Source organism: Stylophora pistillata, chromosome 3 (assembly GCF_964205215.1).
Source record: "Stylophora pistillata chromosome 3, jaStyPist1.2, whole genome shotgun sequence".
NCBI lineage: Eukaryota > Metazoa > Cnidaria > Anthozoa > Scleractinia > Pocilloporidae > Stylophora > Stylophora pistillata.
Genome location: NC_142521.1, coordinates 38,965,965 through 38,982,631, shown reverse-complemented (window position 1 = coordinate 38,982,631; position 16,667 = coordinate 38,965,965). Strand labels below are relative to the sequence as shown.

Genomic DNA, 16,667 nt, shown 5'->3' with positions numbered 1-16,667 from the left:
AAAGAACTTCTAAAGCTAACGTGTCGAGAGTTAGCCCTTTGTCAGCCATGTGTTAGTCCTTCGCTCTGACGAATTTCTAACGCTCGATACGTCAGTTTTTGATGCCCTTTATAGAGACTAATTTTCGATATCAACTCAGTTGATAAAACTAAATTATCTTGTAACACCCCACCGACATAGCACCACGCTTTCTTTAGAAACTCGCACCGTTTGGATAATGCAGAGAATTGATATGGTGATTTTGGGAGTTAAAAGCGGCTTAAAAGTTACCATGACAGCGGTTGGCTTTGGAAGAATTCGATCCACTTTATGTATTCCGTCGCAGATTTAAGATTTGTTATGCTTTCGAAATTTCTATTTCGATGGTTCTGTTTAAATTCATTGGTAAACTGATTCTTTGACCCTTCATTTATATCATAATCTTGAGTATTAAAAAAACTACAATCATGCACACATTTACACAATCTTTAATTTTTTTTTTTGCCGGAACAAGCAAAGCCACATCAAGGGGGAGGCAAGACAGAAGCTCCCCCTGATGCAGCCCTCAAGGGAGAAAGGATGGGTAAATGACAATAAGGAGTTCTCAGGTTGAAAGCCAACTAAAAGTGATATTACGGAATAAGAAACGAGTACACATGATCAAGGCAAAGTTAATGAGTATCCGACGAACGTTTCGTATGATACAGCTATTTAACAATTATTCCACGAGCGCGCGTTGGATATGAGATATAGATAGCCAACGAGGCGCGTAGCGCCGAGTTGGCTATAATCATCTCATATCCAACAAGCGAGAGTGGAATAATTGTTTTATTAAAAACGTTAAATTAAATTATTAAATTTTATTAAATTTTTAGCTCCCTTTTAATTTTAAGTTGACACATACGCTTGCCATATTTGTAGATTATGGTATATTGGCTGATATACCATAATGGCTAAGCCATTAAAAAGTCTTGAATTGCATTATCCAATGATCTAGTTTTTAATAATTAACAATTATTCCACGAGCGCGTGTTGGATATGAGATGATAGATAGCCAAAGATGCGCGTATTGAAAACGCCCCCCTAAGAAATTATTATTTTGTAAGAAGAAACCGGATTTTTTAGCTCCCTTTTGATTTTAAGCTGACGCGTACGCTCACCATATTTGTAGATTATGGTATATTGGCTCATATACCATAAAGGCTAAGCCAATAAAAATTCTTGAATTGCATTATCCAATGATTCAGTTTTTAATAATAGACGATATCCAATATAGCTCACAAATTGATCGATTTGATGTTGACACTCCCGCTCTTCAATCATCCCTGAAATCTCACGTTGTTCGCTCTTTCCAAACACAGTAGAAATTACTGAAGACGGCAGAAAAAACAAATAAACGAAAAACAAATTATTTCATTGGCCATATAACCTTGAAAAAACGTTCAATAAAATGAATAACCTGTCATACAGTATCAAAAGGTTAATTACTACTGAAAAACCGTGAACAGGTAAAGTATAGTGGATACCCAGTTGTTTAAAGAGCGGATCCAACGGATAAATCGCTAGCAGTGGATAAGTGATAGCAAAACGACCTGTGCTATCCACTGAATAAAGATTCATCCAGTGGATAGCGTGATTCAACCTTCGAACCACCAGGGCCTGGTGAAGATTATTCGCTACGCATTTGCACTAAATTGAAAGAAACCTTGGAGTATGGTTTCGCATCATCAACCTCCTCTTAATGATTGTAGGCAATATATAAATCCACGTGTTCAGAAAGCGGCATGTTTTTCAATGAGCTATTTGTTTCTGAACTTTGGTTTTGTCAACTAATTTGAAATCGAAATTGGCCACCGTAAAGAGTTTAAAAGCTGACGCTTCGAGCGTTAGCCCTTCGCCAGAGCGAAAGACGAGTTACCCCCACCCAGACGCAGCACCACCGTTTCTTAAGAAACTCACCTCTTTTATTCATTCAACTAAATTGAAATTGTAAATTGGCCACTGTAAAGAGTTAAAAAGCTGACGTTTCGAGCGTTAGCCTTTCGTCAGAGCGAATGACGACGAGCTAACGCTCGAAACGTCAGCTTTTTAACTCTTTACGGTGGCCAATTTACAATGTCAACTTAGTTGATGTTACCAAATCACCTTGTTACCCCCAGCACCAGTAACACCGTAACACCTTGTTGCGCAGCACAACAGTTTCTCTGAAACTTACCCCCTTTATTCATTTGTCTTTTATTCATTCGTTTCTGATCTTTTCCAAAGAGGAGCTCCAAATTCTGAACAGGAAGCATCAGTCACTCCCTCGAACGAAATACCAAACGTCTGGTATTTAGCTGACAATGGAAATTCGTTGTTTCCGACGATTGAAATATATTTTCGTTTTAATTTGCTTCGTTTCGTTAGAATCGGCAGCCTAAAAATTCACATTCCAAAGACAGAGATCCACAACAGGATGGTGATATATACTTAAAAGGATTTGCAAATGCTTTTTTGCCCCTTGATTATTGTAGTGTAAATAAGTAAATTGATATTTGTGCGCCACTTTCCTTTCAACGTACGATGCAAGTGTCATTTTCGTAAGTGTTTTCTGATCAAAACTGTCAAAGTTAAGTAAACTTCTCCGAGAGCAAAACCCACAGATCTTATTTCTGTCAGGTTCGTTCAGATTCACTATCTATAGTTCTGAATCTCTCGCGGGTTGTCTGTAGAGAAATATCTTGATTAAAATGACGCGAAGATCTTCGACCTATTACAATCTCCTTGAATGCGTGACGAAAATCCTTCTTTGCCAAAGTACACAAAATCGGGTTTAACATCATTGGTAAAAAACCAAGGCAAGTTTGCAGACGCTGAGACCATAATGGTATGGTAGAATCATCTGACGAACTAGAATGATCATGTAACACCGTGAAGAAATAAGGCAGCCAACAGCCGCCAAAAATTATCATCGTGATCAACAGTATGCTACGACCCCGCCACTCATGACGCAAAGATCCAGTGGGCAGCTTATAATTATAAGTTTTGATCCTCTTGCGGTCATTTTTGTTGAGTTCATAGGAAATATAAAAAATGCGTCCATATATGTAAAATATTAACAAAAAAGGACCAGCAAAGAACAGCACGATGCACGCAAGGGCGTACTGTTTGTTTAGATCATAAATAAAGGCGGGTCGATCACTGAACTCGATTCCGTGAAAAATATACCAAGACAACTGAACGACAGACGCTAGAATTGAAATCAGCCACACGGCAAGGGTGGCAGCCATTGCTCGTCTCTTTGTTACAAAAACACGGTACTTCATATCATGAACAATAAAGACATAGCGGTCTGCAGCGATGAGCAGGACATGACAAACTGAGGAGATGGCTGTCAATCGAGTAAATACGGTGGAGGCCACACAGACATGGAGCGAATGGGTGTCCAAAGAGCAAATGAAGAACAGAGGCATTCTCACTAGACCCGATGTAAGATCTGAAAGTGCTAGTGAAGTAAGAAACATGTTGGTGAGTGTTCTCAATATCCTCTTTCTGCACATTAAAACGATTATAAGACCATTTTCGAAAACAATTAACAGGCACATGAAAGACATCAGAACAATCAGCGGTGAAGTCAGAAATTTAAACTCATTTTCAGGTTCGGTTCCATTGGTTGAGGTATTTCCGACCATACTTGAGTTGAATTCGTTGGGTGATGAGGAAACACTGTAGTGATGCAATTCTTGTTCCTCTCGGTTCGGCGTAACAATCAATCACCTAAAGAAAAGAACGGCCTTTATAAAAACATGTAACATGACACTACGATAAACTATCTGAAGGACTGCATTGATATGAAACCACTTTTTAAGGGTTAAATTTGAAAATGGAATATATGGAGATAAGACTTAATAAGCTTGTATGTTGTGTTGAAACATACAAGTGGGAAGTTTTAATTGGAGTTTTTGGACTAAGGTAAAAATTAGTACTGTCGGTTTTCTTTTTGCGCCATCCGGTTCGACAGGTAAGTTAATTACATCCTCCCACGACATTTTCTGACCAAGAGGAATGATGCGAATCGTAGATAGACCTTCAATATGGAAACATCGGGGTTTATAGAAAATGAATTATGAAGTTTCCTCTGTGGGCACCATATCGTGATAAAATATCTTGAATAATTCACCATTGTTTTCCAGGGTTAACCCGGATGATAAAATCTTTCACGCAGTGTGGTGATATCGTCCTGTGATTTGATATATTATAAAGGAATCATGGCTAAACTATACGGAGACATGCATGTTTTTAGAGAAGATTCATCTTTATTTGCAGTTTTCGGAAGCGGTGAATGCGCTCGAAAAGTTTCGTCAAGAAAACGGTGTTTACTTGAAGCTCTCGGCTGAAAAATCTCATTTTTTCCAAAGAAAATAAAAGAGGAATTATAAGCCAAGGACGAAATCCTCCACTTTTATTACTTATTTAATCGAGCTGAAAACACGAATTTAGTTTGCTTACCTTCAGGGTTTAATGTTAATGAGGTGAATTTTTTTCTGTATTTTATCCGTTTCCCTCAGACCATTTAAGGCCCTGTAGACTTTGCGACTCCGAAACCTTCTGCTTTTTAATTAAGACAACACCACATTTCCCAGATTTAATAAAAGAAATGCTTAATTTTCTGAAAAAAAAATAAAACGATATGTCACTTTGATGAGACACTTCTTGTTTTTTGCCGGTTTCAAAAGGAAAAAGGACTGAAATCTCTTGAAAATGAAACATTAAGCTCCACATTTATGATGGACAGGGCTAAGGATAATGTGATGTATGACACTTTTTACTTAAAATTTACTTCATTGAGGTAAAAACACAAACTAAATAAGTTTATCCAAAGGTTAATAGTGTCCATGACTTAGGAAAGTCGAACATACATTATGCCAAATTGCACTGATTCTACTACACATGACGACCCTTCAAAAGGATCTCTTAAGCATCTGTATATTTCCATGTCCCTAATACAGATCCTTACTGATAAATTTCCACTGAATATGTGTATATGGGCTCTCTCTTATTTCCATTTCATCTTATGAGCGTTAGTGCTCATCGATCAAATCTGTGAGACCGTTTAGGATGTTTATTTGCCCAGCTTGCCATCTGCTCTCACGCACGTACCAGAGTGTTTTGTCTATTATCATTTTTATCGCAATTTTGCGATTAATGCATGAAATTGCAATTGTGTAGTTTATAGTTCCACTATTATGCCATTTTACCATAAAAGGGAAAAAGAGCTCGCAAAATAGGCGATTTTAATACACTGTGGAACAGGGAAAACTATGGGCAGAAAGCGGAGCAAGAACCAGGCGTAACTAACCGATCCAAACTTACCTACTTTAGGCTCGACTTTTTTAAAAAGACGAACTTGTAAATGAAATGGTTTTTTTTTGTTTTTCATAAACGACACCTTAATAGTTTTGACTGTTTTGTTTTTGTCTTCCGTGCGCACTTCGTCCAAACGATACGGTTCTGTGAAAATTCTCGGCTGTTTTTATTTCGGAAAACTAGGAATCAAAATACGAGAAAATGGAATAACAGCGGAATAATAAATCCTTTCCTCGATGTTTTACATATATTGCGAGCGGCATTTTGTGCCTTGCGCATTACTCGTATTTGTGTGTTCAAACAGGGAACAGGATGTCATTTACTGTTGTGGTTTTTGCATTTCTAAAATCTAAAATTCGCCCTTAAGCTCAAAGTCTTTAAGAATCGCTGTACTGAACACTCTTTTTTTCACTCCAGACGATCCATATCATAGTATTCATGATTCTAGCAAAAGATGAGTAACAATACTTCCACTATAATCGTATTTTCCAACGCGATCTCGGTAGTTCGTATAACAACAAGTCAAACCAAACCAAGATTAACAAAGCAACCATTGCGGAACTGACTGTAAAGATCATCAGAGGTGATCAGTTCATATTCTTTTTTTTTTTATCCTTTGGTTCGTTGTGTTAACTCAGGAGAAAATTTAATTAGCGCTTTCTTGGGTAAATAAACGCTAGCAGTGAGCTTTCTCTCCTTGATTTCCGACAGATTTTTATCCATATCATTCAATAAGAAATTAAGTTTCATGAAACTTATTCCTGTTTGAAAGAAATGCTCCTAATTAACTAAAAAGTCTGGAAGTTTCCATGAGTTTGATTAACTCTCGACACGTTTTTTTCCTCAGCCGTCTGTTGATACGAGACGTGGTCTTCCGTTGTAGTGAATATCGATATTGAATAGAATGACTAAAGATTCTTCGTGATCAGCTCATTGCTATGAATAATAAAATTTTCGCAGTGTTAAATTTGTGCATTAAATATGCAGTGTCATTCTATGCCGACCTTGAATCAAGAGCCATAAGTATTAAAACACTTGTCAAACTGTCGCGACCGTATGTGCATGAGCAGTAGAGTTGCTGCAAAGAGACCAACGCTCTGAAGTTTTACTTTGAGTAATTTTCAAGTTGGACGCTCTTAGCTTTTGCATCTCCGATGATGATCAATCGCATGAGTTTACCTAGCTTTGACATGCCGCCTATTATTTTCAATAAGCCTACCCAAATGAACCGTTCTTCACTTCAAAAAAAAAAAAATAAAATAAAATCTTCATTTACCTGTTATCCTTCCACAAATTGGACTCACTGTAAAACGAATATCCAGTTTGAGGCACAAAGTTTACGAGATTTGAATAAAAACTAACAATTTCGGAAAAATCGTTGATAACAATATCTTGATAGCGTCAAAGATATTAAACCGGCTAAGTTGATGCTTTCGATTTACTTCAGCTTAAAATGATCCTTTGAAATAAGAAGTGGAAGGAACAGGTCAGCTTGGAACAAAAAGCAAAACAGGACTCGAGATGGAAATTCACAAGATGGAAATTCACAAGATGGAATTCCTTAAACTAAGTATTTTACGGGATATTGTGCTCAAAAAGGAAATACAGCGTAACAAACAAAGGATTCTAGAAGTGACCATCATAAACTTGATATATTTTATAGACTGTTTAGTTAATTTCATATATCAATGGTCAAAAACTGAGCTTACCAATGTACTCGTTGAATACTCCGGCCGTTCGGTTTCCTGATGATACAGAAGTACCGAATGCTCCGACACTTTTGCATTGCTTCTAAATATGAATATTTATTGTAGTAAATTATCTAATTCCTGCCCCTCAAAGCTGAATTCTATTGGCTGGAAATACAAACTTAATGTGTTTTGTCTCCATGCCACCAGCAATAAATTTGGCAAAAAATCACAACAGTTGCGGTTTAGACTTTCAGCGTGCCCTAAATTGATTTCGAGCTTTGTCGGCGCGCGGGTCAAAGAAAGTCGAAGCGCCGGCCGACGAAAAAAAAAGTGACCCCCTAAAGAAATCCAGTAAGTGAATTCATTCATTTGGCTTCAGTTTGGTACTTTGCATGAGTTCTAGCGACACAGTCCTCGAACGCCCATATTTAAAGCTGCTAAAGTTTGGTGAAAGAAAGCAGTGAAAAGCTGAAAAAACGAATTACCTTTTCTCTCATTTATCTTTAAATGGACTCTTGGGTGACTTCTCGTGTTCGCATGCTTGTGTATATATATATATATATATATAAAAAATCCATTTAACTGATTTTAAAAGGAACTTGAAGCCGAATTTGTTTTGAAAAAAAAAAGAAAAATATGTTTATTTCTATGATCTTCTAAGTGCAAGCTCCCTGCAGAGGTTCATTTAAACACACGCTTAACACGGCGATGCTTTTTTAAGCCTTGAATTTGCTATCATTTAAAAAGAAAAGCTGACACGTACAATAAAAGCAAACAATAACAGAAAAGAATGAATTAGTTGATGCGATCAAAGCAGCAGTGCATATAAACTGTTCACTTCCAGATCGTTTGAGAGGCTCTCCTGTTGAGAATCATTTTCATGTTTCAGTACAACTTCAAAAGGCAGAAAACGCGATGCAAGAAGATTCCTTTTAATCAGCTCAGATCAGAAGTTTCTCAGACCAACATGTCACTATTGTCTCGCATACGTCAGAGTCATAAATGCAAATATGCAGTTAAGGAAACGTGAGAAAAGCTAATTTTTAAAATCAAATGAATTAGCACCTCGTGACGGTCATGAAGCCTTCCTCTAAAGGTTAGGGTCATCAGAAGAAGTTCAATTTTATATTTTCAAATCGGCAGAAATAATATAAGTATATATTTTATCACCTCTAAGGTTAAATAATTTTTCCAAATAAGTAGGCTTTCTAGATGACAAGTTGTTTGGGAGACGCCTTTCCAAGAGGTGTGAGTATGATGCCTAAGAGGTTTTTTGTTCTTGTTTAAATCAGCTGCTGTCATAAGGCTAGCATATCCTTTTTCATCAAAAATCCTCATGCCTCTCGGAAATAGAAAAGTACGCGATGTAGAGGCTGGCTTAATATTTATTGTTTGATACCTAAATACTGCCCTGTGGAATTCAAATCATTCATTTTCTTTCATTGTTGGTTTGTTATGTATATATATATATATATATGTGTGTGTGTGTGTGTGTGAGGGTAGAGCCTGCCTTGGCATAAAGTGCTCAATGCTGTGTTAGCAGAGCTAAGTATACATTAGTTAAAGAATCAAAGAGGACGTATCGATTCTCTGTTACTCTGAGTTTCGCGCCGAAGCGCTCGTCAGACAGCGAAACTCAGAGCGAAACTCAGAGTAACAGAGAATCGATATATAGATATATAGACGTACATGTTTACATGTTGGATTAGAAAAATACAACGACTACGGTTTCATCCCTACAAGCCTGTTTCGTGATTCCCCTGTTTCATCAGGGGATTTGATGAGTGAGCAATCACGGAACAGGCTTGTAGGGCTGAAACCATAGTCGTTGTATTTTTCTAATCCAACATATATTGCGCTCTACTTTATGTATCGAGCACTATAATACGGAAAAATGGAAAAGCACACTTCCTATATATATATGTTTCTATAATCACAAGAAAAGGGTGTTATTTTCAACGATTTCCCCTTTTGTGCCACCGACATTTTATTGGATATCTTAATGTGGACTACGGATATTGAATTAATTCTTGTAATCTCGATGTGGCCAATGCATCATCGGTAGACAATCAAATTGTCTTAGTGGCACTTAAAAGGAGAATTGACATTATATCACTCACCCGAAAAACTACTGAGATTTTTCTTTAAGGAAATTAACACTATTTTGAAGCACAACAAGCTTATTCTGGAGATTTCTTTTTCAGCGTGTCGCTTAATTTCGGCTTCCATGGCAGTGATAATTGAATCAGTGTTTCAGTGAATTTCTGAATGTCATGTCACCTCGTTGTTGTCGATCATCTAATTGAAACCGATAATTGCCATCTCAGAAACATGACTCTTTTTTTTTTTTAACATAACTTTCTCGTTCAAATCTCTTTTCAGGTCTGTTATTCATTCTTCGTCCAACTTTTTTGATCTGTCCACCTGCATTAGGAGAAGCTTGTGTTGATATTCTCTCCTTGCTCCTATTTACTTTTTATTTTTCCTTTGTTTTATTTTCTATTTTTCAGGAAGTCAGGATTAATTAAGTCACTTCATCTGTTTTTCGAACAACAATAACAAAAATCATAAAACAAACAAAAAAAAAAATTTCTATCCTTGAGAATCATCTCCGCCCCTATTCTCGATTTCAAATTTGAGATTTATTTGTTTGAAGCTGCTGTGCTGCATATGTGGGCGAATATTTTCCTTTTTTATTGACAAAGAGGACGAAGCTCATTAATGAGCATGACATGTCGAAGCGAACTGTGGCAATATCAGAGTTCGGATGATGATCCTTTGTGTTCTCCAAATTAGTTCGTTTTTGGTATATATAACAAGTTAAAAGGCCTCGAGCCAACAGCGACGCCGCGCCAGAAGGATCCAAAAGGATTCACAGTCCAAACCTCGATAAATAGTAGGAAAAATATTATAGTACACGAGGACGGACAACTTCGAGCTAAGAAAGACATATACTCAAATAAAAAAAAATATATATATATATTCTTCATTTTTTTTTTCTTATTGCTGCTGATTCACATCACAGGTAAAGTTCACGAAAAGTCGGGATTTGATGTTCTCGTCTCATCCGGGTGCATTCATCATTTCGGTACAATAATATTGAAATTAACTCCAAGATAATTTGAATTAAGAATACTCTAAACTCAATGTGATGCATTCCTTGATGATGAAGTTTTTCTCTATATACCGGTAAAAGCATCACGACACAAAGCCATTAACGGCCAACAAAACAAAACAAGGAAAGGTTTGACGGAAATGGATTCAAGACAAAAGTAGCCCTGCTAAAAGTTGATTATAACATTTCATTTGAACATTAATGATTTAAAACTCTCCCGTGAAAATTGAAAAATAAGATAACCAAAACTTGGGAATGTCTCAAAAAGTTCACGAAAGGAACAAATAATACTTCGTGCTGCAATGAACAGACGTTATAAATATTTCATTCCTGCTGCAATACCCCTTTTTCAAAGAAAGAAAAAAAATCCCATTTAGCAAGGAAGTTAACAATTTGTTTGTTCACATTAGACAACCTTTGATTTCCTCTGAAAAAAAAAATCAGTTTCATAATGTCCAATAATAATCATTTTAAGAATCCTCACGTGATATTTCAGTGCCAAAAATCTTCAAGCAATCTAATTTCAAAGATATTGACAAACTAAATTCGCGATATATGAAAAGATATATTGAACAAAAAAAAAGCAAACCGAGTTATCTCCCAGTGAAGACCCATGCAGTGCGTCATATAGAACAGAGCATACATTTATCTAAGAAGAGACATTTGAATTAAGCAGCACTTCTTTATTGTCCATCACCTGGCATTGTGAAGTGTTTTTGACAAATATTAATTTCGTTTCTCTTCCGTCAAATCCTATCTTTTGATCTATCGTGAGCGGAATACGATTCGGTTAAATTACCCGCCTGTCATACACGAAAAAAAATAATTTGTAACAACTAATTTATACAAAAGTGATTCAACGAATCTAGCTTTGCAAATCGGAGAAAAATTGTAAAATGCCGCATAATTCAAGTGGTAAATGGAATGGTTCACGCTTCCAGACAAATTCTGATCATGAGCGACCCGAGATCCTCCCTTTGTCATTAATTCTAGTTTTATCCTTCATGTGCCTGCTGGTTGTTATAGTCAATAGCCTCGTCATCTACCTACTTCACAAAAAGAAAACCCTGCGAACGCTCACCAACATGTTCCTTGGATCGCTGGCGATTTCAGATCTATTGTCTGGTCTTGTGGCCATTCCTCTTTTTGCTATCTGTTTGGTTACAGATATCATAAACGTTTGCGTGTCCTCCACTATTTTTATTCGATTTACAGCCATTTCCTCTGTCTGCCATGTTTTGTTAATCGCAGTGGATCGTTATATCTTTATAGTCCGCTACATGGATTACCATGCTCTTGTAACGAAACGACGAGCACTCGTCGCCATCGTTTCTGTTTGGCTATTTTCATCGGTGGCTTCCATCATTCAGTTGTCTTGGTACATTTTTCATCAAGTTGGTATTACCGACTTCGAAAATGTCACCAATGAAGTTAATAAACACTACAGCCTAGCTTGTATCATAGTGTTCTTTGCTGTACCTCTCCTTTCCATGTGCTACATTTATGGCCGCATTTTCCATATTGCGGTCAAGCGTAAGAACAGTCTTCGTAAAAGGAGTAACATTGTTCAACAGCCTTGTCAACCTCAACGTCATGAATGGCGAGGTAGAAGTGTGTTGGTTATCGCGATTGGGATTTTCGCAAGCTGTTGGTTGCCATATTTCGTCGCGATGCTGAACGACCACACGAATGATTCTGAACATAATTTCATGAATCTACATGTGCAGCGCTTGTTGGTGTTTGTTGGACTCATTCCTCCCATATCAAACCCAATTTTATGCACATTAGCCAAAAAGGATTTTCGTCGAGCACTGAAAGTATTGTTATTGAGACGGAAAACGAATATGCCCGCTGAAGTTGTGGCTCACCGAGACCAAATACGCCTAAATCTTCTAGCGAATTGACCCCATTTGTCCATTATCTTTGCCGGGTGAGTTTTACCTTTTGCATGTTATCAGATAAAGATAGATAGTTCCAGTAGAGAGGATTCCTTTTAATTTAAATTTTTCGTATCCTCTAGCTGAGGAAATATATGCAACTTTATGATCTGAAATGGAATCTGTGGGAAAAACTTGCAAGTTTGAATTTAGTTTAAGCAGAGCTACGTGGCATCTGATGCGATTACGACAGGTGAAATTTTAATTATGCTTGGTTACTCCTATTGACTGTCAGAATATCAATATAAAATCAACTTTGAAACATAACTTTGACAACCAGACATCCGTGAAAACGTTCCGGCTGCTTTTTCCATTAGCTTGTCGCTTCAATATCCGATTCAGAAGTAAACTCTATTCTTGAAAACTAGGCACACGCACACACACAAAAAAAGCAATACCGACAGAAAAACTCGAGAAACGCAAAAAAAAAAGTCAGTTACAGAAAATCGAATCAAAAAGTAACAAAAAGGATGCAGAAATTGAAATTGAGACATTTGCAACAGAACACAACGTTCAGAAGTTGTTTCTCGGCAATCATATTATTTGAGCAAAGCCAATAGTAGTTTGTATTCTTCCTGAAAAGGTTAAATTGTAAAAGTAATTTCTAACATCCGCAGGATGCAAACAACGATTACTCCCTCTACTTCGAACAATTGAATGTGGAAGAAGAAACAAAATCTTTTGTAATTAACAAAAGGATTTTCGATCGCCCTTTTCAATATTCAATATCCCCTTGAAATTTCTTTTTACTGCCTTTACCAAAACAGTTAATCTTAATTTATTCAAGTTTCTTGGAAGCAAAGTTATCTCATCTTTGAACATTTTAAGAACTGTTTCAATTCTCAGGCTCTGCTCATTTAAAACGAAGAGACAATTTCTCTCATCTTTTTCATTTTTTTGTACATTACTGGCCATGCTCTTGCACACTGATCCCAGCGAACGAAAAGCAAAAACCGCAGAGGGCATAAAACCAGAGAACGTGACACTATGCTCTTGCTAATTATAGCAAAGCCGACCATCTGAAAACGAACAACTCCTTGAACTAGGGCAATTAACCAGCTGGCAATATCAAACATACAACTGTTGCTAAGGAGACGCATGGTAATTAGACTACCGAAATAAACTCTTTACTATGGAAGCATAATTTCACCGCTAAGATACTATTTTCTAATTGCCCACATTACTCTTCACGCTCGATGACCTTCAAAAACTGATCATCGGCTCTGAAATCTTAAATTAAAATATGACAACATCTTGACTGCTGACTACAAACAAGCACTAAGACCAATAAAAAGCGAGTAGGACATCGTCGAATTTCACATGTGCCGAACTTAACTCCTATTTCAGTCGACTAAAATAGTTAAATACAGCATTTGATTCAAACGTCGAATTTAACTCTGTTCGCTGTCAACATTTCCCAGGCGCACTACTTAATTGCTAGACGAAGACGTCTATTGAGCGTTTGCTTAATTGTTTTACTGCTGCTTTTGTTTTGCTGTTTGTTTTTGCTTCGTCGTCTTGGCTCTTCGTCATGATACTTTGACTTGATTCACGTTCCATCATTTCATTGAAACACGACCTACAATATGCCACAGATTTTTCTAATTTCCACCCAGGAGTTCCTTCTTCGTTTTCTAAAACCGAACACCTCATACAAAAGTAATTACCGCACGTCAACAACTATATTTTGTGCTGTTTTGGCTTTTTCGCGCGTGGCATTCACAGAATTCCTGGCGAGTTGTGTGTAATAAACGGATCATAATAATTTCCTTTAATTTAAGTTCGAAGGAACATGTGAGATGCGACGTTTGAATCAAAAGTCGAACCTAAGTCGAATCTTCGACTGTTTCAGTCGCAGATACGGCGAAAGTCGCATTTGATTTAAAACAGTCGAATTTAATAGATTCAAACGTCGCATGCATTTAACTCTCGCATTAAGTTCGGTACATGTGAAATTCGACGTTTGAACCGGGCCTTAATGCTGTGTGGACAAAACTGACACTTACGACAGACATGATAGACGCAATGACAAACGATCGACAACAAACTTGCGCTCTGACGAAGGGCTAACGCTCGAAACGTCAGCTTTTCTTGTTTGTTACGGTGGCCAATTTACAATTTCAACTGAGTTGATATAACCAAATTACCTTGTTACCCCCAACGACTCAGCACCACAGTTTCTTTAGAAACTTTTAGCCTTTAAACTTACGAAGAACTGAAACGTGACCTGTCTCCAGCGCGGTTCTGTCCTCGTGTACCGGTTCACGAGAGCCAATACAAAAGACCAAACAATACACAATAGCTAACCGATAACTCCTAAACAAAGAAAGAACAATGGTAATTCCCTTGTGAACCGGTACACCATGACAGAACCTCCAGCGCTTTAAACCAAACTCAACAGCACAAACTATTCAAGCTCGAGAGGGCTGACGCCATCAACGCTCAACGCTACAAATGACTAAAGTGCTTAACCACAGTCACCGAAACTTTACGGCCAACCGAAGCTCACAAACCAGGAGCCTGTTTCTTGAAAGTCTCAGTGGCTGAATGGGCCCATAAAGCTGTTCTGTTTTCATTTAAGATGGGGGGTTCAAACGTTTTGAGCCATTATACAATAAAACCAACAGCTTAAGAAACAAAATTGACTAGTTAGGGCTTCATAGCCTGCTTCTCTATCGTTAACTTTTGATTTTAAAATACGGCTTCGGGCCCGTTAAATTACCGGGACTTTCGAGAAACGGGCCCCTGGTTTCCGATGCCGACTTGAAGGCTCTACAAAGCTGGTCCACTTAGTATCCTAGATCACTCTCTTGTTGGGTCACAAAAACCAGCGGCACTATACAAACGATGACCGATCACACATGAATCGAAAATGACCGATCACGAAATGAATCGAAAATGACCGATCACGAATGAATCGAAAATGACCGATCACGAATGAATTAAAAAACTCGAGTCTTGCAGCCATTAACATCACGGAAAAATTGACTTATCAGTTTCCACCATCGAATCAACTGACAGCAACTGATGATGCCTTCCAATAAGGTTTCGAAACGTCAGCACCGCAACCGACAGCCGTTCTCAGGACCACTCTCATCCAGACGACCAGAATGCATCAGTGTTTAAAACTAAATATATTTTCTCTCTTTATATATTTATGTATATTCATTAACTATTTAAGCTACTCGCTTTTTTTATTTGTTTTTGTGACATTGAATGTTCGATGGCCCCGTCTCCTGCAGGGTTAGGGGTAGGAAACGTTAATTTCCCACGCACGAGATTACTGCGTGGTGGATGTCCTCCCCTGGTGTGAGATGGGTGGGTGTTACACAGGATTCCATTTAAACCAGCTGTTCGTTGAATTGGGCTACCCTGTCTAAATATTCATAATTTCATACATACATAAATCAACTGAGTTGATAATATAAATTAGCCTCATTTAAGAATTTCTAGCTTAGAACTCTTAACAGTGGCCAATTTACGTTGTAAACTCAGTTGATAAACCATGTTATCTTGTTGTATTCTCCTAGCGACGCAGCGCCTCCTTTTACAAATATTATACAGTCATCGGACACAGGTACCTGGAGACGAGTTGCGTGGTCAATGACGGAATATTTTCCAATTTCAAGGATGAAGACATATATCCATTGGTGCAAATTTAAACCTGATTTCGAGAAAAATGGTTTTATCTTGAATAGGGCTCCAGAGGAGCTCTTATTTACGGGACAGTTATTGGGAGAAACTCTAGGATTCATTAACTGAAAACGAGCCAAGGATCATTTGACAGTCTTTCACAAAAAATGCAGCTGCAAATGGCGATTAAAGGATCATGTTTTGAATTTTACTTTATTGTCTTTTGTAACTGCTCAGTCATGTTTTGAATATTGCTGCATTGTCTTAGGTAACTGCTCCATTGAAGATCTGATGGGACTACAAAGAGGTTGCCAGTGGTGTGAATCGTCCACCGTCGAACCGCTGAAAAATGCCTATCAACAATGAAAAATGCAAGAAACTTGCCACCAACTTTCAACGAAGCTAGCTACTTTTAGCTTTCAAGTCTTAAAGATATTCCATAGACGTCCAATGTTCACAAAATATTTTTGAGCACAGGTTCCTTCATTTACATTTTTGGCCAAAGGAAAAACAGTTCATGCTGGCTTCCCTCTGGAAACACTTCCGGCGTTGTATAATATTGCCCGTGTAACCAAGACTGATGTTACTTGTGACGCAGCTGCCACTAATTGGAGAGCAGCAATTTCGAATTGCTTAGTAAGAAGTGCTTACCAAGAAGTTCGAATTCTTTTTTTTTTTTTTTTTTTTTTTTTTTCAGCTTTGTAGTAAAAGACGAATTCATAGTAAGGCAGTGTAACTTGCAGTTGTAAAAAAGGTTTTTTTTAAAAATACTCCGAAACGTTTCATTTGATTTCTTAATATAATTTATGAAACAAAGTCTGGGACGCTAACGCACAGTGCATATATAGATTATGATATAAGAAACAAGCAAAATTTGACAAATTTTGCTTGTTCCTTATATCATTGACGGTCAATGAGATATATTCGTGCGATGTACGTAGCTGTGTTTTAGAGAGGACCGCAGTT

At 37.5% G+C, this 16,667-nt stretch overlaps 1 protein-coding gene and 2 long non-coding RNA genes across 7 annotated transcripts in view; 1 reads left to right on the top strand and 2 right to left on the bottom strand.

Moving 5' to 3' along the window:
* Window positions 1-3,052: 3,052 nt before the first annotated feature.
* The window catches only part of LOC111331450 (beta-2 adrenergic receptor), a 13,668-nt gene continuing 53 nt past the window's right edge, over window positions 3,053-16,667 (top strand). Inside the window, exons 1-3 of one of the 5 annotated variants that reach the window (XR_015998370.1) lie at window positions 8,840-12,061; window positions 15,599-15,645; window positions 15,970-16,667. The exon at window positions 15,970-16,667 is cut by the window's right edge and continues 53 nt beyond it. Coding sequence is in view for 2 of the 5 variants with exons in the window: in XM_022936569.2 (XP_022792304.2) it covers window positions 11,028-12,035 (1,008 nt within the window). In the remaining 3 variants the exon portion in view is untranslated. The other 4 variants (XM_088751928.1, XR_015998371.1, XR_015998372.1 and 1 more) reach the window with 4 other exon arrangements.
* LOC148736044 (uncharacterized) lies at window positions 10,800-15,062 on the bottom strand. The gene is made up of 2 exons (XR_015998373.1): window positions 14,442-15,062; window positions 10,800-14,299 (listed from the first exon to the last, which is right to left on the bottom strand). It is a non-coding gene; the product is annotated as an uncharacterized LOC148736044 (long non-coding RNA).
* The window catches only part of LOC148736043 (uncharacterized), a 1,991-nt gene continuing 1,689 nt past the window's right edge, over window positions 16,366-16,667 (bottom strand). The window contains exon 2 of the long non-coding RNA XR_015998375.1: window positions 16,366-16,667. This exon is cut by the window's right edge and continues 779 nt beyond it. This is a non-coding gene — a long non-coding RNA (uncharacterized LOC148736043).